This window comes from Cygnus atratus, chromosome 1 (assembly GCF_013377495.2).
Source record: "Cygnus atratus isolate AKBS03 ecotype Queensland, Australia chromosome 1, CAtr_DNAZoo_HiC_assembly, whole genome shotgun sequence".
NCBI lineage: Eukaryota > Metazoa > Chordata > Aves > Anseriformes > Anatidae > Cygnus > Cygnus atratus.
In genome coordinates, this window is record NC_066362.1 from 130,886,611 (window position 1) to 130,913,128 (window position 26,518).

The 26,518-nt window shown below is 38.1% G+C and overlaps 1 protein-coding gene across 7 annotated transcripts in view; it reads left to right on the plus strand.

Annotated features, from left to right (window-relative positions):
* ARHGAP6 (Rho GTPase activating protein 6) overlaps positions 1–26,518 on the plus strand; it is a 162,636-nt gene that overhangs the window by 124,386 nt on the left and 11,732 nt on the right. For all 7 annotated transcript variants that reach the window (XM_050713587.1, XM_035542161.2, XM_035542160.2 and 4 more), the window contains 7 exons: positions 4,046–4,302; positions 8,249–8,444; positions 11,473–11,528; positions 14,807–14,957; positions 16,086–16,234; positions 19,486–19,665; positions 25,227–25,324. In XM_050713587.1, the coding sequence (XP_050569544.1) occupies positions 4,046–4,302; positions 8,249–8,444; positions 11,473–11,528; positions 14,807–14,957; positions 16,086–16,234; positions 19,486–19,665; positions 25,227–25,324 (1,087 nt within the window). The remainder of the gene's footprint in view (positions 1–4,045; positions 4,303–8,248; positions 8,445–11,472; positions 11,529–14,806; positions 14,958–16,085; positions 16,235–19,485; positions 19,666–25,226; positions 25,325–26,518) is intronic.

The following is a 26,518-nucleotide window of genomic DNA, read 5'->3' on the forward strand; positions in this document are numbered from 1 at the left end:
ATATTTTGCACCAAAGTCAACTAAATGGCTGAAGAACCTCTTATTTAAAACAAAAACAATAAAAATCAAAAACTTCTCCACAGAAAAGTCAAAGTAACTGGGAAGGCCTTGTATCACTCCTTGAAGGTCTTTGAGCTCAGACTAGCTGGAGAAGGGAGTTCTGTCACAGAGCTGGTGCTGGGAACATGGTCTTATCTTCAGTCTTCTGGAGTCAACATAGGATTTTGATGAGATGGAGGGAGTTCTGTCTTTCCTATTATGGATCAAGGTTTCCATTTCTCATATTTTCTTGGTTCCATCACTCTCTCTACAGATCTCAAGTAATTTCACTTAGCAAAAAAGTTACCCAGTGTGGCTAGCTGAGGGAGGGGGTTGATTTAAAGACCCCTCCCCATTTAAATATCCCTTTTAAAACATGTTAGTCTCTCAGCTATCTCCCACTCTATCATTTAAATGTGATTAGTAGGAGTGTCTCTGTTGATCGAAGTCACAAGGTTTCATCAGCTCCAAAACAGCATTTAAGCTGTACTTAAGGAAAAAATAAAGGCTAAGGAGACTATCCGAAGTTGCTGTATTTTATACTGTTCACATTGTTAGCATTAAAAACCTCATTACAGTCTAAAATATAGACCTCACAGGTTCTTAATAGATTGTCATGGTTTTGGGGATGGAAGCCACAAGTTTCTACAGCAGAATCTTCAGATAAGTCTTTGAAGCTATACTTGGGCTGGATGGCATGAGGCCAAGTTAACTAACTGCGTGGGTCAGCATGCTGGGTATCATCTTTTGATTAGCAAAGAAAAGGATTTCTGGTCACTGAAACTCTTATTTGGTCTGGATGGGAGTTTTTCTGTGAAATGTTCTTCTTTTAATTAGAAAATGCTGATTTACCACCACAGAAATATTTAGGAATGTTGCAGTTTCAATCAAAATTTTGTAGAGAAACTTTCCTCAGCTGCAAGATGGACTTTCTGGTAAGAGAAATGAAGCACTTCTCCAGAGTAGCAAACTGTCTCTTGTGCCAGTAAACACTCAAAACAAAATAGATCAAAAGTCAAGTCTTTATATGCTTCTGTTCAGCATCAACATGTGAGTCTGCATTTCCAAGATGATTGCCTGGTCTGCCAGGTTGTTTCCATTTTTTACACAGTGTTGTCTCCAAAATTTCTTTTTCAGCAGCCCACTCTCCTAATTGAAAAAGTGATCGACTTTCATTGGGCTTTCAGAGAGTATCTAACTTAGTAGCTTTCTGACCATAGCACTCACATAGTAATACAGCAGACTAAAGTTTGAGCCTCTGCTCTAAAGAGCATTTCTTCATACAAATGAAACACCTTCAACAGTAAGGATCCCCACCCTACAACAGCAAATAGGCAGTTGGTACTTTTACCTGGATCTTGAGGCTAGAACCTCAAACCTACACATCTTACTTCTGAGTCACTGCCCCTTCACACTCCCGCAAGGGGTTGCATGGTTTTGTACCACTGCAATTCCTCTTTTTTCTAACAAATCTGAAACTTCAAAAGGGCTGGCATTCACTCTAATAGACATGTCATTACCTGTCCAACAAAGAAATTATTGGAATTGAATACTTCTGAGAGGACTGGGGAGGGGGAAGTATAAAACATACTCCCCTCCACTATATACCACACACACACACAAAAGTTTTGCTGGGAACTTGGGGCTGTAGCTGGTCTGTGGTGGGTGCAGCCCATTCTCTTGATTTCAACAAATGAACAAAAACTTACTGATTTTGCCAATTCTGTAACGTAATTACCACTGCCAGCCAGCATCACTTCCATCTGTATTTAGTCTGAAAATCAGCCAGTTGGTTTTCATCCAGTTCCCCATCTCTGCCAGACATTGAGAAACCGGGAAAGTGGTTCATGTCCTCTGAGAAGGGCGCCTACAGCAAAGCTCTGTGTCCTTTCACTGATCTACAGGCATGTTGAACAAGAGCAATTAAAAACCTGGCGTTCCACACCTGAGCGTTTGTGAGGAGCAACACTTAACCTCAAAATAGCAGCCTTTACATAACAAAGTTGGGGAGTAGGGCTATTGTAATGAAATCCATTTAATGAAGCAGTGCTGAAATCTCATCCCCTGCTAATCTTATCCCAGTTGATCCCAGTGTTGTAGGATCAATGGCATCAGCATGATGTTGGGTGTCACTGGGCTGTGTACTGCTGTCCCGTCCCAATTTGAAGCATAAATGACTGTGAGACAAAAACAGGTAAATACGTCTTGTTTAGGATTTCATTTGGATCAGTGGCTTTTGTCAGGAAATGTTGTAGAAGGACAGATGAATAGGGATGCTGGAGGCATAATGAAGTACCTGGTTAGACTGTCAGAAAGGGAGTCATTTTGCAGATGTGTGTTCCAAGTGAATTTTCAAAGTAAGCACATGGTTTTAAATGTTCACTGAGAAAATAATTCAGAATACTATATATATATATAACCGTAATAATCTCATCATTTTATAGTCATACTCCACAGGGTGTAGGGGGGATGGGCTTAACTCTGGACTCCTGGAACTAGCCATCTTTGTGTTGCTTGATATTTATGTGATGATGTACTTTCTTGTCCTAAATTAAATGCAGACAGTTTTAGATGTCATTCTACTCACTGGTCACCTTTGGACTTGCTTGGTATGTGAGGATGTACTTCCTGATTTAGTTTTGTCTGGCCACCAAAGTTAGTTCATGTCTTAACGTTTCATACTTCTAAACAGCAGTAATGTTTCTCAGCAAATCAGAACAGGCCCTTTTTTCTTTCATATGACGAGATAGTAATACCCTCACTCAAGTTTCAAAAAAATATACTTTTCTTTCCAATATCTTACTTTAATTTAATAATAATTTAAACATAGACAAAATTTTAAAGTGTCATCAAAGACACAGTCACACTGAATTCCGGGAGGAACTTTGGCCTTTAATGATTCAGAAGGTTGTAACAGAAGAGAGGATGGATATGTAAGGATCTTTTGTTTGCTTTTTTTGTTACTCTTTAATATTAAAAAAAAAAAAAAAAAGCTTTTAATCTCTAGTGCCGTGTTTATTCCTGATACTGGCAGCTCTGAATTTGGAATCTAGTAGAACTTGCACCCATTTTCACCAGGATGAATAGGCTCAGCAGCAATTCTTTTTCATTCCATTTGAACACAAACCAGTTCTGATTTGCAGTCTGACCCAGTAGTTTTGATTCTGCTAATCTTTGGTAGGTATAAATCTGAAACTTAATGGTGAGAATTTCAGTGTTAGTTGTTGGCTGATTCACTGTGAAGCACTTTTCTGTTCTTTAAAACATTTGACCACTCTTAACTTTAAGACCTAAGTATATGCTGATTTTGTACATTGCAGTTATATTGATGTATGTATATACTCTACAGTTACATTGATGTGAAGTGGGTGTACACTACTGCCAAAAGAGTATAGTTCTTGTATATAATTAAAACCTTATCCTTGAAGGCTTAGTCTGAGTAGTGGATGCACTTACAAACGCCCTGTACAGGTAGGTGCACACCCTCCTGACCTGTGATGAGACCCACACACATGCCCATACCCCTTGACTCCAGTGCCCTGCAGCATTTGTGAGAAACAAATCTGGTGAAAGGGTCTGAAACATGAGAGCTGCGGCATGTTCAAGCCAGGCTCCCCAGTCTCAAGATTTGGTTTCCAGAGCCTGCACTGGCCATATGCACTATCTAGATGTGGCCAAAGGTGCCTAACTTCCAGTTGCTTTCAGTGGAAGTTAAGATCTGAATTAGTTCTGTTCCCAATTGATTTTCCAAGATTCTGTGTGGTATATCATTCACGATCCAACTGGAAACAGGAGTCAGATACCATGAACTACAATTACCTGGCATTTGTCCACTATTATTTTATTGTTTGAATGTTGTTATTGTTGTGCAGTCCTGTACCTCCTTGGAATTATTATATATTTAAAGAGACTTCAGATCGTTTTTCTTTTTAACAGCTTAATACTGACTTTTTTCTGTACTAAATAAATATCAGATGTTCAGTAAATATTAACTTTCTTGTTGCAGAATTTATTCCCCAGGCTTTTGGAATGCCCTTGTCCCAAGTGATTGCTAATGACCGGGCCTACAAACTCAAGCAAGACTCTCAGAGAGAAGAGCAAAAAGATGTTTCAGATTTTGTGGCCTTTCTCTTACCGTTTGGAACAAAAAGGCAGAACAAAGAACTTTCCAGCAGTAACTCATCTCTTAGCTCCACCTCAGAAACACCAAATGAATCCACTTCTCCTAACACGCCAGAGCCAGCACCACGAGCAAGGAGGCGTGTAAGTACACCCATAACATCATCATACATGCCTGTTGCTCTGTGAAGGGTATAGCCGATGCAGAAAAAAACCTTTTATTTGTGGATTGTGGAATATTTTTTGCATCATGTTTGAACCATGATCTTTGAAGTGGAGGCCAGCCTGGTGAATACCAGAAAACCCTCACTGTAGTGGAGATCTTTTTCTGGTGCTGATGGGAAGAGATCATATGAACTGTGCGAGTCTGTTGCTGATCTAAAAGTGACAGAGATTATTTAGAACTCCTCCCACTCACTCCCTATATCTACCTCCTTATGTTTACATCTTTTAGATTTAATAAATTCCATCCATCTTCCACCTAATTTTTTCATCTGGAGAAGGCTAAACCTGTGTGATTGATATTTATATATATGCTTCTGTTAATTTAGCTCCATAAACTCAGAAATAAATTAGCTATTAATCTCTGTCGTAATGTTAATGGAAGTCCTTATGGCCTAATTCAGATCCTGTCCTCAGTGGTAAGTAAGTTATCGGAGTAGATTTGTACCGGGCCCTTAAAATAAATTTCTGCATACATGCTAAGAAAATGCCTTTGGCAGCAGAACACAGTGCGGTGTTTTGGGTTGAATGTTAATCCTGCATGCAAGAATGGTATCTGGTAGACCATTTGTTTGCAGGGTTCTGTTCCTCGTGAGTAAAGTTTATGCTCTGAACTCATAGGGATTTCCAGTTTTCCAATGCTGTAGCTAGTAGCAGTATTATAAATCTTTTTTTTTTTTTTTCTTTTTTTTTTTTAGTGGAGTTGTCCATGGGATAGAGGCTCTAAAATTATTGCTTTTTAATTTCATATTGTAGTGGAGATAAAAGTGCACAGTAAAATACTTTAGATAAAAACCCCTGTTAGGTAATCTGTGAAGGAATTCGGGATACATGAACAGACACTGGAAAATAAAATATTTTCCTAAGATCCTAGCCTTCTTCTCCCAAGGAGAAAACGTGCTTCAGAGAAATGTGATATAGGGCTCTGCAAGATGCATTGTTAAGAGGGGTAGATCTGGAGTAAATTGCAGATTAAGAGAAGGTTCAAGAGCCCTACGGCCTGCCTTTTTTCTCTCTAGCTGTCAGCTGAAGCTTATACTTGAAGTGTCAACAGTCTGTCTGCAAAGAGCTGAGGGCATGATATTTGAAGATGTTTGCATTATTATAAACATGTAGTACACATCCATTGGCTTCTCCAGACTATATGAACAGGCAGTTGTTCTCACACACAAGTGCAAAGTACACTTGAATATCTGTGTGAAGGGAAATCTGCCAACTTCTTTCAGAATTTGGCATAAGCACTGACAAAAAGTAGAAATTCACTGTATACACCCATTGGCATTAGAACCTGTTTTCATCTGAAACATGATTCCTGTGTCTAGATATGGTCATTTGTTCTTCTTTTCACAAAGTGGGATACAATCTCTAACTTGTATTTGACCAGCCAGCAAGCATTAGGAACCTGGATCCTTTGTTACGTAAAAGGAATAGAGGTCCATCAGGACCAAGTTCCTAGAAGCCTATGGAGCTTTGGCATGTATTTTGGTTTAATGCCAAGATTGCAGCTTTCAAGGTGTTGAGCTTGACCCATTGGTCCGTAGTCATGAGGCTGCAATAGCACATGGTTCACTTACAGAGAAGAGTATACTAAGGTGGGTAGTAGGATGTGGAGGGAGCTGCCATTTTCTCTCTTGAATGTGCTCAGTTACACTGTTTTTAACTTTATCAAGACATATGTTTATTTAAAAAAAAAAAAAAAGTTGATTCATGCAATTGATGCAAACAGTTTCTCACACAAATGCTGCACAGAGTGCAGGCCTGCCCATAAAACCCATGCTAGTGTTTTTAACTTAAATTGGAGAGGTGGTTTGTAAATGTGCCATTCAACTCCTTGTAATTGTGCCATTCACTTGCCCAGTTTATTCAGATTCTGAGCTCAGCATGGCGGAGCAGGCCTGCACTTGGTATGGCCAGGTAGTGTTGTACTTTGGCTACCGAACTCAAGGTCATTCTTCCTAAAGCCAGCTCAGTGTCGCAGTTAATCCACATTTTGATAAAGTGCCCAAGGATAATGGAGAACTGACTGTATTTGCATCTATTTTAGGGATCTGAAATCCGACTTAAGTGACTCTGTGATAATAATGATTCATGAGGTGAGGCTGTTTTGCAGACAGGGAAGGACCAGCAAGTGCAAGGTATAAAGGTGGGCACCTGTCATACAGGAGCTGTCTGGGAAATGCAGCGGTGAGGATTGTGTTAGGATTTGCAGTGCCAGTCAACTGATTTTGATGTCTGAAACCCCAAATCTTTAAAAAGCAAATAGGAAAATAGTTCAGCTTGGAGTTCTATAAGAATGGATCACAGCCAGAGAATGTCTGTGGTTTTTGTTTGTTTTGTTTCTTTTGTTGTTTGTTTCTTTCTATCTTTTTGACAGGAAATGGTAAGGGGAATCAAGCAAATTTTTTTTCTGAGAAGCACCAGAAATCAGGATTGAAGTTGCATTCCAAAGTGTCTAGTAATTGCTTAGGGATGTGGGTCACAAAAAAATATCTAAAAACTTCACTGTGTTTTTTCCTAAGTCTTCCATGAGTTATGAGAAACAGGACTAACCCTGATAAGTTAGATGCTTTCCTTTAGATGTTATGAACTGAAATGTTTTAAATTCATTTGAAATCTCAGTGGATTTCATTTGAGTTGCCTACAAGATGGAAATTTTTATAAAGCTCAGTTTTCTACATTAATGGAAGACAATAGTTCTAGAGCTTGGTAATTCCCTAGCAGTTGAACAATTCCCATTTAACAGACATAGAGATCTTGCCTACAGTTTATGAAATGCCTGTCAGCAGCAGAAGAGCTTGCTTTGAAGAAATTAGAGTTCTCAGCAAAGTTTTGAGTGGAAATTCTACACTTTTTTATTCTTTGTTAAAATAGCATGCTGGTTACCTGTGCAGCATTTTAGGTTATGGTGAAGTGTATCTGTTTTTTCAGAAGGAAAGGAAATAACATACAATATATATTTTTATTGAGAAATAAAAAATAAGTCTTTTCTTTTTAATTATTTTTATTATTATTTATAAGCCTAGATGTCCCCTAAAATACTTTTGCCTTGTAAGTTTAATAACAATTGATCAACTATGAGGGAAACAGTTGGTTTGAAATAACAGCAATGTTGTGGTTTGAAACAAAAATCTTCATTTTCAAGTGTGAATATTGAAAAATGCCATAAACCTCATGCTGCTTGTGCTACTTTGTCCTTTACCGACTGCTTGAACCTTTGTGCTTTCTTGTAATCTAAACATAATGTTCAAAGCTTTCATTGGAATATTAATGATTTTAAGATGTATGAAGTAGAATTATTGAAAAAATATCATCTCTGTACCTCCTCTGGTGTGTCTTTGTCTGTGATAATGCATTTTTATTTCAATCTCTGCAGCAAATCAACTGGTAGCGAACTACTAAATAATTAGCCAACTATACGTGGTGTTTGCATAATTTTCACTGATACAATTGCCCAAAATATGGAAGAAGCAGGGAATCAGGTTTAAAAATGTGTATATACCTTCATGCATATAAACACTGTATGGCTGAGTTGCATGTGCAAACCCTGACTCATCCTTGTCCTGGAGTATAGCCAGTCTTCCATAATAATGAAAATGTGTGCCAAATGAATGTAAAGCATTTTTTTTTTTTTAGTGTCTAATTTGTATTTCTTGTGGTTTGGTAATAATAGCATTGTTACTGTCCTGATTTTTCCATCCATTACACTGGTATTAGAACTTGACTATTTTATGAAAACATCATAGCAAAGTGCATATTTATATTAGTTCATTTACGATAGGGAGGCAATTTTTTTTCTTTGTCAGATGAGGTACTGTGGCCTTTAGGTTTCTCCAGCCATACTGATTGTCCATGCATGTGTATTTTACAGGGTGCAATGTCTGTGGACTCTATTACTGATCTTGATGACAATCAGTCACGGTTGTTAGAAGCTCTCCAGCTCTCTCTGCCAGCAGAAGCCCAGAGCAAGAAAGAAAAAGCAAGAGATAAGAAACTAAGCCTGAACCCAATTTACAGGCAGGTTCCCCGGCTTGTAGATAGTTGCTGCCAGCACTTGGAAAAACATGGTAAGAATATCTCATTTTCCCATGAGTGGCAGATGTATTTTTACTATAGTATAAATAAACGTGTATTTTGAGAAACAAGTGTATACTTAAAATTGCAAGGACATCTTTGAAAGTCAGACGCTTTCCCTCCTATTATGCCTCTTGCTAAAGATCCTGTCTCACAAGTAATTACTTAGAAGATGATTTCCTCCCAAACTGAAGACCTATGTTACAAGTTTGCAAACTGGCTTGTTCAGCATGAGGGAAAAGACTTTCTTGGAAGTCATTCATCCAGTACTGGAGTGCTCAGCTTTGCAAGAATGAATCTTTACACCCCACAGATTTACCCATACAGTGAGAATGAAAGCCTGAAATGTGCAAGCCAGTCATTCTTACCAGCCAGTGGATCTTAAGATACAAAAGCTAAATGAACAGTTTATGCTACAGTGCAAGACTTAGCTAGAAACAACATTTGAAAGTAGAGGCTTAGAGAAACAAAAAAATCCCACACTAAATTATATTAAGCTCCAAGAAGCGTTTTCCTGTTCACTACAAGGCTTTCAGGCTGCCTACTCTGTCCCTGGCTTGAGTCCTACTGACCAGCCGCAGGCTCAGTCCTGCTCTCTCTGAAGGGAATTATAAAATTGTGCCAATATTCTTCTTACGTCTTCATGATCATTCAGACGCAAACCTCCCACCAGCTTTCTGTAATGCAAAAACAATAGTTAATCAAGGTATCTGTTCAACATCTCTCCCAATGTGTCTTTGTCTTGTAAAGATTTTTCATGAGAATTGAAATAACTTGGCCACAGCAAGACAGACTTATCACATGACCAGATGATAAACAAACCATTAAGTACTGGTGACTGGAACACCAAATGATGCATTTGATGCCTAATTTGACCAGAAAGAAGTCATTTACTGACTCTCAATGAAAGGCTTTTGCATATGAGGGACTGCAATTTAGACAACAATGCTAAGCTTTTACAGTACATAATTGAAAACCATGTTGCTTACAAATACATAAAGGAAAATGATGAAAGCAAGTCATTGTTAGCCTTTTACAGAGACTAGATATCATGGCTGACAAATACAGGGATCAGTAAGTTTAAGATGAATGACTTCCATGCCTTTAAGTAACCTTAGCTGAGTTTAGAGAACATTAAAATCTCTGAGTCAGCAAAAAGAGACACCCAGCTGAGGTTCCTTTGGATACTGTGATTTTATGTCACTTAAACATTAGTGATGAAGTGCTTAATCCTCTTAACCCACTGTAATAACAAAGATACTTTCCTATGCAACACTTTTTTACTAAAATGCTTGCTTTATATTAAAAGTTCCTTTTAAATAAAACTTAGGATGTTTCTTTGTGCATTTTCTAAGAGTATATTATAGTACCCAACAACGCAATAATCCGAGATAATTTGGAGCAAATATTGATGTTCTTCAATTTTCAGTTTAATCCACAGAAGTATTATACAACAGTCATCAGGATTGGTTGACTTTGAGAAAAGAAAAGATTGCAGAAGACAGACTGTTTTCTCATTGGCTTTAGGGAAAATAGAGGACTTCCTGTTCTAGCAACAATAGTGTAGCAACATCATTCCAAACTAAGTGATGGGACAAGTTTCTGATGCTTATGATGAAAATATTTTACTGTATGCATAAGTCTGTTAGGCCAGTTTTTCAGCACCAAGCCACAAAGGGACTGGACTTCTCATGTATGTTTTATATGATTATTTTAAACAGCATTATATGATTTAAAAAAATAAAGAAAAGATTAGTTTTTTTAGCCATAAAAGCCCTTGGCCTAGTTCTCCTTCCCTGTTGTCCCTGGGATCAGGTCCCAAAGTTGTAAAGGTTTGACTTCCTTCAGACCCTTAGAGTAAAACAAATACTACATGTTTGTGCAGGAACAAGCTTCCAGTTTTTGCTCAGTGTGAGTATCTCCATCTCAGATGATTCCCTGCCAATGTTCCTGGGTTTACTAAATTAGTTCTGTGTTGTTCTATCAATTCAATTTTCTGTTAACTGAAGACAGAAGAATATTTGAAGAGGGATGCCATGTTGAGACTAAAAGCTAAAAGGCAGAATCCAACCTGATTTTTTTTTCTGATGAGAATCTGCAACTCCACATACTGTGGAGCTACACATCTCCAGCAAGTAGTGTAGCCTCATGGCTGTTATAGGGGGGACAGCATTTGTTTTACAAGGCTATTTTACATTTCCTGTATGTCAGTAGAGAAGAAGAATGTTTCTGAGTGGCCTTTGTTAGACCATAAATTTTTCAAAGCTTAGACAATCTCATCCTTTTTGAAAATGATGTCTCGCTCTATGAAATGATGCTATATACACAGCTGTTCGAGCCTCTAAGATTTCCACTTACACTCTCATTGCTAAAGACTGTGGCACCTCTAAGATGACATTTACTCTCAAATATTTCAGTTGCTGTTACTTGACAGTATATGTCCATTCATCAACCACATATTATTTGTTTGATATTCCAGTAGTATCTACAAGGATAGAAGAAGGTTTGAACTGATTTCTCCTGGAATAGCAGGCAACACCCTATTTACATCTCTTTGAAGGAAAGCTTCATATTTGTAGGCACTATACAGCTAGCTGGTAAAGCCAAACACCAACTGCTTCCCATATCCAAAGACACAGCTCAGTGTTCAAGTATTTAGATATCTTATTGCCTGTTTCCTTCGATGTCAGTCCTGGAAGGGCCACCTCAAAACACTGAGCCACGTCTCACTGTCAGCATTACCTCTGTGTCCCTCACACAATAGTAGTGGCACCAAGAAAATGGCATCAAGAGAAATGTCACAGAGATGCCGTTTGCAGGCTAGGTAAACTACACTGAATGGCTACTTGTTCCAAGGGTTTTGTATCAGTGTGGTAAGTGTAACCTTGTAAAGAAATATTTTTTTTTGTCTTTTCTTCTTACTCTCTTAAGTACACACATAGCCCAGATTGCTTTGATTCAATGCAATTTTCAGCAGAAAATTATACAATAAAACAGTTGTCTGATGTGCTCTACTTGCAGGTCTCCAGACAGTAGGTATATTCAGAGTTGGAAGTTCAAAAAAGAGAGTAAGACAGGTGAGTGGATATGGATATGCTTTTCCCTCATCAGGTATGATAGAAATAACCTTACTGCTTTCTATTAGGTGATTTCTGTCCAGTCCTTCACCTGGTGAACTTCAGACTTTCTGTGTTAGTGACTTTATTATGTTTCTTGATAGCTCATAACAGGCCATTTTTAGTCTTCTTTAACACTTGGTGAAATCCTTCTCAGGATCTCAACAGATTAACAGTCATTGTATGTTTTGCTCCATGGAAGTAGCAAAGGGTTGGATATCCAAATAGCCTACCGTGATGAAATTTTCCAAAGGTTTCACTGTCGGGAAAAAGAAATCTTGGCTGCTTGTTCGTCTCAGAAACAGCAGCAGCTCCCAAAGTAAACCCAAACTGTAAATCTTTTTCAGAAAACTTACAGTATGAGGAAATATGAAAGTACAGAACAATCTCTTTGACCCTCAGATTGCTGTTCCCAAACATCACCTTTCTTTTACCCGTTCCACTTTAAGGTCAGAGCAGACCCATCCAATTCCTAGTCTCAGCCAAATGTTGAAAAAGCAAAGATGGTGTATGGTTAGGTTCCATAGACAAAGTCAGAAGTGGGTGTTTCCTCAGCCTAGCTCTTGCATTGTTATTCCCAGTAGCTGGGAATACATGTTGAATTAGAACTGTAGACAATAGTGCTTAATGGTTGTATGATGCTTAGGGAGAAGACAAAAAGTTATGGTAAAATACCCCTGCTAGGAACTTTAAGACCAAAAAGACAAAATAGAAAAGAGCAAAATAAAGCTTGGCTGCATCTGATCCCAGGAATAACGGTTCTGTGATGCAAAAATACATGACATAATGATTGGCTTTCTTTGGAGAGTTCTGATGAATAGATAATCTGTCTTGATTCTGGCTGGCAGAACAGTATAACCTGCTGATAAGTAGTTTACTCTCTACCAGTTAATACTGCTGTGTGGATGTTATACCACAAAGCTGAAAACACTCATGGTCTGCAGACACAGTTGTTAGATCAACACTGAACTAGAAAAAGTATTGAAAAGTAAGTTGCCTCTAATTTGCATTACAAGTTTTGATGTCAAAACATTTATTATTCAGGGATGAGTACAATTGCATCACGCCTCTGGGAGAAAGCAGGGAGCTTATATCATTTGCTTGTAACCTAAGCCTTACTTCAAACATAACTAACTTTCAACAGTTTTTCTTTTACTCTGTTTTCAAAAGCTAAGGAAACCAAGAGATTTGGGTATTTATGTATTCTATTACAGGGACTAATTTATTGAATTAGATGAACTAATTTATTTTATTAAACAACATGGGTGCATCAGCTTGGCCCTTGCAGCTACAATAATAAATGCTGTCAACATGAACACATGGGAAAGTCTGGATTCAATTAAAATTCCATTCATTTTCTGAACCATGGAAAGCCAAACCCAATACTCAGATTTTGGTGTGCTTTCGCAGCTGTTCATTAGTTTTTCTTGTACAGAAAGCAGGCATAGTTTTGTTTCCCTTCCTCCCCCAGTTAGAAAATGTCCTATTTCAACTGTAGTCTGTTGCCATAAATACATAAATAAATGAGTGCATGTGCCAGCAGGTTTTTTTATTGGTGAGCAGGAAGGGAAAATCTAGAACAAACGTGTCTATTACAAACCACCTTAGAGCTTTTTCACATTCAGTGGGGTGCAGGACTGAGGCTCCTGAGCTGGTGCTGAATCAAAGTCTGGTACACCCGGGTGCCAGGTACTAGCTTGTGCCCAGAAACAATACAGTTGCATGAGCAGAGCATCACTGCTGAGCTTAGGGAGGGCAGGCCTCTACACTAGTCTGGGTGCCTGGAGGACAGCTCTGCTGGTGAAGCTGACAGACCCCAAGGCTGAAGAGCAGCATGGCTGGAGCTGTGCTCTCCCGTCCCTCTCCCAGCGGGGGTGTCCCCAGTTCTCATGTCTCAGTGTCGAGTGGATACAGTAGTTCACTGGATGTACTTTCCAAAAGTCTGCAAATATTCACTGTGAAGGAAGTCTGAGAGATGTAAGGTTGACATGAAAAAGTACTGCTTTTTAACCATTTAGATACCTGGGCCTGAAATGTGGCAAGTTCCACCAATGATTATTTGATATTGTGCTAATTAGGACAACCCATTTAGGCCTCTAAAGATAATGGACCAGAAGTGCTCTATATTCAAGTCTATACTAGCAATTTGTGATTCAGACAGCTATTTGGGAAGTCCAAATTCTTGATGCAGTGCTAATCTGTTTCCTCAGTTGCCTTGGGGCAGTATCTGTGGGGACAATCTTCTGGATAGAAGTAGTTTGTGGTGCTCCACAGTGATGTTCCATGTTTGCCATCAGTCTGAAGAGCAGACATGATCTGAGAATTAAGTCCCCAAGTCAGTACTGGAAAACATTTGGCTACAAAACAGTGGGGAAAAGCATAATGATGAATAAAGAAAAAATTCTGGTCTTCATACCATAATTATTCATTATTAATAAAGACTAATGTAATAACAATAATAACCTTAATAAATTAGAAAGCAGGCTCTGTTTTTTATAGAATGTCTTTCACGCTCATTATGATGGCACAAATTATGTAGAAAATACAGGGATTTTCTACCTTCTCTACCTACGCTACATACACACACAACACAGATTTGCCTGTAATCAAGATTTGCCTCAGATTATCACACACATAGTTTGCTTGTGATTTACCTTCTTTCTTCCTTTTTGAAGTGCATTTAATAATCCTGGTAAGGCAAGCTGATATCTCAAATTTCCTTGTGTTTAGTAAGATTTATAATTATTCCCTGAAAGGATATATTATGACACCTCATAGTATTAGCAAAGATATGAAGTATTCCCAGGAAATAGTTTTAAAACATCTTGACTATTTTCAAAAAGAACAAAAGAGTAAAGGATGGAGCTGTCAACCTGAAGAAAGTATTCTGCTCTGGGTGGTGGGAAGTCTCTTCAGAAAGTCAGGCTTCTATATTTTCGAAAGGCATATTGGATGTGGGAGAGGGATTTCTTCTGCCTCTGAGAAGTTTGATGCCTTTGACTTATACAAAATTTTGTCTGGGGACTGTAGCTGGAAAAAAATAGCAATACCTCATAATGGTATTATCTTGGTGTTTGTTATCTCCCTAATAATGATCACTTAGAAGTGAATTATATATTCAACCTTACCAAAAACCAGTTCTGCAATCTGGAAAGTGAAAATGGTCACATCTTAAAAGATCTTCTATGCTGGAATATGCTAGTTAAGTGACGAAGATTTTGTGTCATGATTTTTTTCAGTTACGTGAAGAGTTTGACCGGGGCATAGATGTCGTGCTGGACGAAGAGCACAGCATTCATGATGTTGCTGCTTTATTAAAGGAATTTCTGCGTGATATGCCTGACCCGCTTCTCACTAGAGAACTTTATACACCTTTCATCAACACACTCTGTGAGCTCTGCAGCATCTTGATTTACTGATTTTTGATAAGCTTGTTTGAATTCTGTAATCTCTACTAACCGTATTCTGTTTTCTGTGCATTTCATACTCTAGCCTTGATTTGCTCCAAATATCTATCTATCTATATATTTATATATATAATTTGCTGATGACTTTCCTTGGTTTTCATATTGTATTAGTCCAGAGAACTAGAACAGAGATTTCACTTATATCTATTAATACATATTTTTACATTGGTATATTTGATAGAATTCATGTTCCTGGTATCTCAGCACTGTTAATGCTCTTAGTTTTTGTAGCTATTCACTAATCAAAATTATGGTCTGGCTTCAAAAGCCTAGCTTTAAAAGTTCAAGTTTCTTGGTAGTTAATGGCTCTCAGAGCCATTGTATTAAATAGTACCAAATGTGTTGGCTTATGCTAAAACCTGGGTCCGGTCTCTCAAAGAGTTGGGAAAATGTAGAGTTACACCATTCAGGCTTGAACTGCTGCTTGGTATGTTCTTCAGCTTCTTTCTAGCCTTCGTGTCTGAGATCCTGACTTTATCTCACCTTTGTCTCTGGCTACCATTGCATTTTAGGTGGTTGAAGTGTAGAATGCCCTTGACATTTCTAGCTGCTTTTCCAGTTTCCCAGACTCTCTGTAAGATGTGAAATTGTAAAAATAAAAAACAAACCAACAAAACAAAACAAACAAATAAACAAACCAAATATATTTATAATGGCCAAAGCATAAACGTTACTGGAATGCTTCCAAAGGGTGGACTGTAAACCCATAACTATACCAAAATGAATGTAAAAAGTAGAGAATTACACAGAATTTTTGTGTTCAGTGATGGTGATGGAGTACGCAGCATGGATTTTGCTCTCATAGGCTGGGAGAAGAGCCTGTGAGCCTATAAGCAAAATGTTGACCAACCAAAGCAAAAATCCCATAAGAATATTGTTATGCTTTTGGTATTTCCTTGAAGTGTTTTCTCTTTTTCTTCTGATGTTATGAGGAAAATTATCATTAAACAAAGCTATTCTTATTCCTTCCTTTGGGCTGGGAACAGTATATTTGTTCTGATTTTAGGTTAGTTGGAGTACTTTTCTTAGAATGTATTTTTTCCCCTCTTAGTATTAGAGCCAGATGAACAGCTAAGCACCTTACAGCTTCTCATTTATCTCCTACCTCCCTGTAACTGCGATACCCTACACCGACTGCTGCAGTTCCTCTCCACAGTGGCTGGCCACGCAGAAGACACCACAGACAAAGACGGCCAAGAGGTAAGTTCCAAACACTCGTGTCCTTTGACTTTGCTTAATTAATGGTCTGAAAATAGATCTTTAAGGCTGTGAAATAGCCACGTGACATACCCCTGAAAGATGGGGGAGATTTTTTTATTCTTGACCACACATTTGATACTTAGTTTTTTACTACGTTCTTAAGGCTGCATGAGTTTAATTTTTTTATGACTTAATCAGTAAAGCATCTAGCCCTTTCTTTGGGAGATGCACGACATAATAGACCTTGTTGTTAAGAATATTTAATGTTGTCCATTGTTTTTCCACCTTTGTTTTTTCCTGTTACATTCTATGGAAAAAATACAGCCCTCCTCTCCATAGAAAAGTGTCAGGCATTCAAGAGTGTGCTTTTTCATTCTTTTCTCATTCTCTGCTTTTGCTTTCTTATATGACCTTTGGACTTAGTTCATTTCTTGTTTCCCTTAGTTTCCTTGTGTGAATTGTGTAGTGAAGAATAAAAAAAAATAAAGGACAGGTGCCCTTCTAACTGTTAGACCTAATCACCAGTTGGAGTCAGGGTCCAGCTTTGCTTGTTCTCATTCCTGCCTCCATACTGTTGCATTCTGGACCAAATTCAGTGGAGAGACCGTACAACACCCAACCCCAGTGACAAGAATACCCATAGCTGTGTGTCTTAGGTGTACTTCTGAGCATTGACACGTACATCTAAGACAGTCGCACTACAGAAGATCTGAAAATCCAGGTTTCCCATTTTCTCCCAGGAAAATGCTTGAACTAGTGAGCTGCTCCGCAAAAGCAGCAACTCTGTTTTCTTTGAATGAGAAGGATACAGTCTGTCACTGCTTGACAAAATTGTACTAGTTTTTCAGTGGAAGGGACTTCCTTGTCCTATGAACTGTAGCAGAGACTACTTCTGAAGTTACTTCTGAAACGCTGCTGAAACTCCTGGAGAATACTGTCTTCCAAATGGAGAACGGCTGACTTCTTCAGACGCTTTTTAGACTTGGTTGGTATTTAAGAATAGGCACTTTGAATTTTGCTGAATTTCTGCCTGAAGTCCTAACTTAAAATGTGCTACATGTGACTTCAGGACCTTTTTCAGTTTTAAATCCCCTTCAAATGCTATTATTTTTGTCTTCAGCAATAAGCTGATAGACAACTAAACCACTATAATGAAAGGCATTTTAAAAGAGCAGCCTGTAACAATTTTACTGCACTTAAAAACATAGTGCGTATAAGCTGGCTAAGGTCTTGGTCCCTCTGGTCCAGCAAAGAGTTCTCTCTTGGTTGAGGAATGTACCCGAGAGGATCTTATTGCAGGGCTAATGCTGCTTAAGAGAGTGGGCTTGGCAAAACAGTTCTAGTAAAGGAATTTTCATTCCCCTTAAGAGTACATCAGCTCTGCTACAGGTATTTTGGCAAGGCAAATTTATGTAAGTCACCTTGGCAGTATTGTAAGCATCAAGAATATTACATGCAATTGGATATCTTTTATAGACACTAGAGTATTCTATTCATAATTACTTAAGCTATTCATTAATAATTACGTGAATAAAGGCATACAGGGCAAAAGAAAGTATTTTGCTATCATTGGAAGGAAGACATGTGAGCTTTGGCACACAGGCTCTTCTCCACGATGTCTTTCGAAAGCCCTTCTCTCACAAAGATGAAGACAGATGACTAGCTTTACTAAAATGACTCATCCAGCTAATTTCAGTTGATATGTTTACACCATTTTTTAAGGGATGCCCCGAGACTGCCCTTTAGAGAAGACTCATTGTTTGTATAGACAGCCTGCACATGCAGATCCAGGCACAGCCAGAGGCTGTACACACACCCTGTCAAGGCACCACATACCCACACATCCTTGGTGGATCACTACTCTGAGTATTTAAAAAACAGGTCACCCAAAAAACAGCTGGGTGCGTGGTGGTGTGCAATAAGGGGGTGTTTAAGCACAGTCATGCTGGACAAAGTGCTAACATGTTTGTTATGACTGTCCATGCACCCACTTGGTGCAGATGTCTTTCCAAGATTAAGTAGTGGTAAAAGGAAAACTTTTTTTTTTTTTTTTTTTTTTTTTTTTACTATCAGCTCTGTGCTATTTAGTTGAGCTTTAGTTGTTTTGTTTTGTTTTGTTTTAAAAAAAAGAGTTGTAGTGAGTAGACAGTTGTAAATTCAACTGGAACATTCAGTAAATACCCTGTTATAAAAAAAAAAAATTAATATTGCTTTGAAAGGATTAATTTTGTCCCACTTATTTCTTGAAATGCTATTTTCTGCCTCTTTTTGTGCCTCATTCTGACCTTTTTTTAATTAATTTGTTCAAATGTAGCTGAAAAAATAACTCATATGATATTGTTTGTTCTTTAAAAAAGCCTCAAGATTTACTGGTTCAACTATCGAAATTCACTTCCAGTCTTATATAGTCAAACTGCTGGCATCATCTTCTGCATTCCCAGAATGGCAACCAAGTGGAGACACAGAGAGGAAGCACATGACCCCTGCTTTTTTCTCTGTTAAATGAATGGAACAGGAAAAAAGTAGTCTTACTCACAAATCTGACAATGAAAATTTTGATTTAATAACCTCGATGACATATTTTTCATATAGTTGCTGTCTAGTCCAGTACTTGTTCCTAGCCTTCTACTTCCTCCAAAACTAAGTTACTCATGCTTCTTTAGGCACGGAGTTGTAGGTGCAGAAGAAAGTAAAAAACCAAAACACAAAAAAAAGTAAATATTCAGCATGTTCTCAGAAACAAGCAAAAAATCAGGAAAATATTAATAAAAATAATGAGCGTGCTCCTCAAGTATCCTGTTTAACTATTTAAACTTGGAAAAGTAGGCTTTTCTTCACTGTATCTGTTTCATATCATGAGTGCTAATTGAAAAAAATGACAATTTGCAGTATTTGATCTTAAGAAACAGTAACATGGTAAGAAAGTGAAGTAGGAGGCAGTATTTCTGAGTTCAGATGAAGTACACCACTGCTGACCTGCCAGGGAATTAAAGCAGGCAGCACTTTTCACCTTCTTCTCCAGTCCATTTGAAAATTTGTCGAGAAAGTCCTCAGTGCTTGTTGCAGAGATGTCCAAACAAAGTGTTTCCACATTTCTGAAAATGGTTAAATTTTTGACTAGCACTTCTTCTTGGTTTTGATGAATGAACCATCTGTCAAATGTTTTGTGTGCATGTAGTTGTGTATATACATAAATCTCTGGATACATTAGACCCTGGGAGACCCTACCTCCTTTTTATTCTGTTTTCTAGATTACTGGGAACAAAATGACATCACTTAACCTAGCTACCATCTTTGGCCCTAACCTGCTGCACAAGCAGAAATCTACAGACAAAGAATTCACAGTTCAGAGTTCAGCTCGAGCTGAAGAGAGTACTGCTATCATAGCTGTTGTACAAAAGATGATTGAAAACTATGAAGCCCTTTTTATGGTAGGTGGATGTTTCTTCCTGTTACTTCTAGGCATTTGTAAGTTAAATGAGGAAATACCTGGTTGGTATTAAAATAGACAAGGATTAAACAAACTGTGGAAACACCACTAAATTAAGCTCGACTAGTATTAGTAAACAAAGTAGTCTTCCATCAAGGCAAATGCCTTGCAGTAAGCAATAAGACTGAAAATGTGTATGTATGTCTTGCCAGGAACTGTTTCTATGTTGGTAAGAATATTATCTTCTTTAGATATCTTCCTCTGTCTGTGGAAATGAAATGATGGAGTTGGTTATTCAGTTGTGTGCTAAACAATATATTATCATTGCTCATTAGTTTTCAAGACAAGACTGAAAATGGCCTTTCACCTCTCAGGTTTAGAAGTCAGGGAGCTAATTTTTCTGCAGGGATAAGAGATCCTTGGTTAATTTAAGTGGAATAACTTCCCTTATCAAAGACTTCCTTGTTGGTCACATGGAGAGGAAAGACAAAGCTTTTTTACTTGTCAATGGGATAAAAGGAGGAAAGCATAAATGTGTGCTGTTCCTGAGCACTTCTCTGTTTTCTTGTTGAAGCAAGGAGGTTCTTCATAGAAGGGATGGTGACCTTGGACTTGGACATGTTTTGACCAAGTAATTCCTACATACTGTTGCCTACTGAAGATGCAGCTTAGTTAAAGCACACTGGTAAAGCCTAGCAGTTACCTGGTCAGTTCATTCTCGGTCCTTATCTTTTTCTGTCTATGAAATCATGGGTCGGTTTTGCATGATTTGTGCCTGAGGCAGAGCCCTACTCCAAGATATCAGAAGCCAGTCAGACCTAGTGGTGGGCACCACCCTGTCTTCACTTTAGTAGACATAAATATCTTAACAAAAACATATGACTTGGAAAGGTGAAAACAGTTTTGTTTGTTGTGTCTTGAAACTAAGCAGTGCTGTATATACTGAGGAGATTAGTTCCCAGCATGGGAGGAGGAATGCTCTGGAGACCTCCTTTAGTGCTTCAGCAAAGCTGGGTGCTAGATACAGCATTGGGGGGAGACAATGGACAAGACTGGACTATGGGAGTGTGGGAGTGGTGGACACTGTACTGTAAGGAGATGGTACTGTACTGTACTGTAAGGAGATGTAATGGTACTGTAAGGAGAAGATGTCTACCAGATTTCAACAGGGATAAAAGCATGAGAAAGCAATCACAAGCCCCGTCTATCAATCTTATTCTGAGATTAATTTCTTTGTGGTTTTCTCATCTTTTCTTTAACACTGTATTGCCTTTCGTTACATCCTTTGCTTTATTTTTATTCTTGTTCCAGTGAGGTTCTCTCACTCTCTCTCTCTCTCTCCTCCCTCCACCACTTCAAACCCCTCCCCAGTTTGGGGAAACTTTAGGTGCTAACTTTCCTTCCACAGCACATAAGAAAGTGACAGAACTGCACTCTTCTCAGAAGTTCTGCTGGCCCAGAGTGTGGATGGCACTAACAAGGTTAAAATAATACTTGAATAAGAATACTTGCAATACTAGACACATTCTTATTGTTGCTTATCTTTAAGAACACCTTACAGCACAGTGGCATCTCAGCACATACTTCAGGCGCATGTTCAGACTTCAATGTGGAAAGAGTTGGGCTTAGGATTAGACTAACCTACATATGGTCTCCTTTCATTTTGACAAATTTATTCCTTTACCTCATCAATGCCTGCATTTTAGCTGAAGATTAAATGCAGTGATGGAAAAAAAGAGAAGTTCTCTTTTGTTTTCTAGAGCAGCTTTTCAGATTGTGGAGGGAGATTAAAACCAGATTTCAAAATAAAAGGCTAGCTGCATGTGAGAGAGAGGCAAACCTGTCTCAGATGCTCTCCTGAAAGCTGAAATACATTGATGTGAAATTATAGAAGTGCCTAACAGATGAGCATATCTTGAGTGCTTTTACTCTTCCCATTGCCATCGTTTAACAAAGAGCTTGGCAAGTTCTGCCTGTTTTCTGGACTAATGTCTAGACTTGCATGTGATATTTGATTTGTAGGATTGTGTCAAGTTGCTCATAGTTGCTTTTTTATAAAACTTCTATAAGGGTTTGCTTTCAGCTTTTCATGTTAGCATGAAAAATTTAGGCAGCGCAGGGAGACTTTTTGTATTCTGAAGATAATTAGCGCAGAGCATCCTTTGGTAATTGATGCATGAAAAGGAAAAGACTTGTACATTATATTGTACTGGAACTCTGATCATTTGAAATCAGGCAGCAAGCAGTTCATCATCCAAAGCCACAGGAGTGGAGCCAAACCAGAAGTGTTGTTTATACTTGACATTTGTGCTACTTAAAAAAAAGAGAAACATCTGGACTTGAGGATCCAGCTACAGCTATAACATATAGCATATTGATGCCAAGCTGGTTTTCTGCTTTTTTTTTTTTTTCTGTTACTCTTGTATATGGGGAAGTTATAAAACTCCAGTTGACTTCAGCATTGAAACTGAAGCACCATTTGTGAAAGAAAATGTAGGAATACAGCACATGCTACGTAGCCCAGACCACAATATCAGAATGACTCTGACTTGTCAGGGAAATGCTCTGTTTTTCAGAACAACCTGGGGTTATTGGGGTCTGTTTTTATTCCTAAAGCAATTGCCATTAACATCATTAATATGCAGACGTGGATTTAACATAGAAGATGCTGACCTTGCTGTTAAGTCCTTGATGTTAAGGACTTTAATATCCAATTCCTATCAATTTCAGTGAGTCTCAGGGATGCATAAGTACGTATTGTGGGACTGCTTTTTGCTAGTCTCTGAACAATGCCCAGAAGTTGTATTCAGGGAGACTGAACACGACCACACTTTACCTCATTGGCTTTGGCTGGGCATGGAGGATGAAGAAGAAAGGTCATGCATGTAGCAACTTGGTCATTCATTTTACATCATCCAGCACCCAAATCCATCTCTGCTGCAAAGAAGAGTGTCTTACATAGTGTCTGAAATTTCTTATTTTTGTTGTTAGAGGGTATTATGGCCTCCCCACTGAAAAGGCAGTCATATAGCCTCTCTGTGCCAACTCAGTAGCCAGGGATGGCACAAAGCAGAAAATACAAAGGTTCCTTCATCCTTTTATGCCTCAGTAGTTGTAATACCCAACCTTAGAATCTCAGGATATCTCTGACTGTACAGGACATCTGAGAGCCCCCAAGCCCTCTGATCAGACCAGGTATGTGATCAGCAGATGCAAAAACTGTTACTTCAGCAGTGCCTTGTTTCCCATGTGTACTTACCCTTGTCCCTGAACTTCAAGTTCTCGTCCATCTGCTCAGACATAACTGCCAGTTAAGCAGTTATTTCAATAATAATAATTTCAGCTCTGTAACTTCTTCTGAAGATATCCATTTAGTAATTCTCTATAAATTTAAATTGATACTTACATGCATATCATTTCTACACTTGCGAGTTAGTTAACCAAATTGATTTAAGTTGCTTCACAGGAGGAAACCCAAAACCAAACAACTAGCAAAGGAGACCATCGGTACAAACCCAGTTAAAGGATCATAGATAGGTGTGCCCCCATTCACTCAGATAAAAGTCCTATAGCTTGATTAAGTATTAAGTTTGGGTTTTGTACATTCTTTCAGTGTGTTGGAACTTTTTTCAGTTTGATTTTTATGGAATGAAAGACTGCTTGTAAGTCATGGAAAATATATTTCTATTTTTTCTGACAAAGTCTTTAAATTCTTACATGTATAGCAACTTGGTACTAAGGTGAATAGTAAGTTACATACAGAAAGACATGAATTCTGCTTTGCCCTCAGATTTTATCTGGAGTGAATTCTACTGTATGGAAAGGCTATCTGAACAGACAAGTCACAGGGCACCAGGTTTCCAAAAATGTATTCCTATAAAAAGAAGGTAATGTATTTAAAGACTAGAATACCAATGGCCATCAGTAAGAAATTTCTCCAGCTTAGAGGTCAAACATAATTTTTTAAAAGTCATAGTCACACAAATTTTTCATAGATGTTTTGGATCAATTTGAAGTAAATGATGCATATCTTCATTTATTTTCAAATTATTTCCTTTTTCAAAATAATGTGCCTTCTTTGTAATGTGATTCCCTAAATACCTCCCAAACCAAGGCATTCCCCTGAGGAATCTATTACTAATTCTATTCCTATTTCCCAGTAAATGTCTGGGAGAATAAATGGCCCATACAGTGTGACCTGAAGGTCAAAAGATACAGGCTCTCACAAATTGCATCCAGAAGCAGATTGCACAATTGATGACCCCTTGCTTAGATTGTCTTGCCTCCAGCTCCATCCGTCATGAGTGAACCTGAGCTGTCAGCTCAGGTTTCTCAGATGGTTTCATCTGTTTGAGTGTTGTGATGGGCAAGCTAAATGTTCGACTGTGATGTGGACAAACTCTCTCAAAGATTGATTGATTGCATTATAAAATGCAACTGGAAGCACAAAGTTTACTTGGGCAGATTTTGGAGTGCCATTCCTGCCACCTTCCCAGGAGATGTTATATCCTTCAACAGCTGAAGGTATCAAGTGTTTTGAAGGTTTGTCTCTGTATAAAGTGCACTAGAGGGAGTTTGCATATAAGAAAGCCAAACTCCAGAGGAAGATGGCACAAATTCTGTCTGAGTCTTGCTACTATCCAAAGTTCAGAGTGGCTAGAGATCCAGCAGGACCTACTCATTAACCTGAGTTGTGAACAGATAAACTTTGTAATTTAAGCAATTTTACATCAGACAGTCAGATTCATTATTACCATCCATTCTGTATTTCCCAAGTACAGAATAACTATGATAGTTTCTACGTATAACTGTAGTAGTATGGTATAAGAGGGATACAGACTCTCATTTTCCTGTGACATAAGTGCCACTAAAGATTTATCAATGGAATGAAAATGAACAAACTGCTCAAGTTCTAATAGGCCCTAAGGAGAATTTAAATGCTTCTCAATCCCAGCATTTGGCCATATGGATATCTGAACATTACATGTTTGCAAGACGTAATTTAGAAAAATCTTGACCTTTAGCAGCTGTCACTGAAATAAAACAATGGAAGAACTTCAGAGACAGAGCAGTCACCATGAAATTTCTATATGACAGGGACATAGATAAGCCAAATGCCATGTAATATAAGAAGAAACATTCTCCTTCCTCTGTAATTACATGTCATGTTGTTTCTAAAACAAGAGAAGTACAGTTGCTTGGAATGGAAATGTATGAATGTCCCTAGATTTTTGAATGGAGTTAGAAGATGAGGACCTTCAACTGGGGCTTTTAAGATTGCAATACATAAGTAATCCCACTCTTGTTATCAGATATAATACCCAACTGGGTACTAATAGGGCATTCAACAGTAATCAGCATTTGACTTTGTACAAAGCGATCTTCAGTCCTACTGCATCTGTTACATGAAACTTCTAATTTAAGTGGAAGTGTCTGAATATTTATTTTAATATACTCTCTGTAAATGTAACCGTACTTGATCTTTTAGTTTCAGCATAGTACAAAAATGAATGTATGTAAAAGTTATTAATCTCCAATTAAGTATTTTTGTTGTCTTCATAGGTTTCCCCTGACCTACAAAATGAAGTTCTTATTAGCCTATTAGAGACTGACCCAGATGTTGTGGACTATTTGTTGAGGAGGAAAGCTTCCCAGTCATCGTGAGTAATCTGTTTTTTCATCATCCCTGTTTCTGCTGGGAATTTCTATCTCCCCCTGGAAGCATTCAAAAGGTTGTAGTTTTCCACAGCTCTTATGCACTGTCTACAGTGGAGTAGAAATATCTTCCCCATTAAACAGACTCTGCCAAAGAAATTATGACTCTTGTACAATGTTTTCTAAAGACAAATCTTGTTTCCCGATTCAAAGCAAAGATTGCATTCTGCTACAGAGAACAGAATGACATGTACATAAAAATATTCAGTGCACTATTAACTGACAGGATGTATTCTAGTGATCAGCTGGGTTTGTTGTAGTCTTCAGTAAGAGGAGGCTTGTATTATGGTATCCTTGAAACACACCCTAGAGTGCCTTAACACAGTCACAGCTAGCCGTTTGGCCAGTTTGTTGTTCTTTTTCCTATTGTATACACTTGTGACTTAGGTAGGGCATTGTAAACAAGTCAACTGCTGTAACAGTGGGCATATGGAGACTCTTTGGGTATTATTTAATTGTATGCTTTGTGAAACATGAAGAGAAAAAAATCACACCAGTCACTATGATTATGGTTGCAGTTATGTTACATAACATATTCTAACTTTGTGTATGGTTTATGTATGCCTACACCCGTGTGCCTTAATGCTGTGACTTTGTACATTTGGATTAACAGGACTCCTGGCTTTCTCAAGGGACACACATTCATTGCCTTTATTCTAGTGAATCCCAATATGCCAGACCCTAAAATTACAAAATTTGACCAGCTTGCTTTAAGTAACTTTTAAGAGGTTTCCTAGACTCTAAGCTCTCTGGGACAGACTGGGCTTTGTCTTCCTGTGTGTGTGTGGAAAGTGCCTAGTGCATTCAGAATGTAGTTAAAATTGAATTTGTACAGTCAGTTAGCTATGATTTTTTTTTCTCTCCCTCTGAACATTGTACTGTTGGAGGTAATGTAATAGTGTGCTTAGCTTTAAAGGAAAAAGTATTGAAAGAAATAGTACAATTAACACATGAGGGAAAAAGGCTTCTTTATAACATGCAGAATATATCGTGTTGTGAAGGATGTTAGTTTAGCCACATAAATACATAACATGCAGTAGCAAATTATCACATATCGTCTGATCTGTGGTAATTGTCTGTGTGTGTTTCCTTAGTGTACTACAGTTAAATAATTTCAGTTAGTTTGTCTGACTGACATC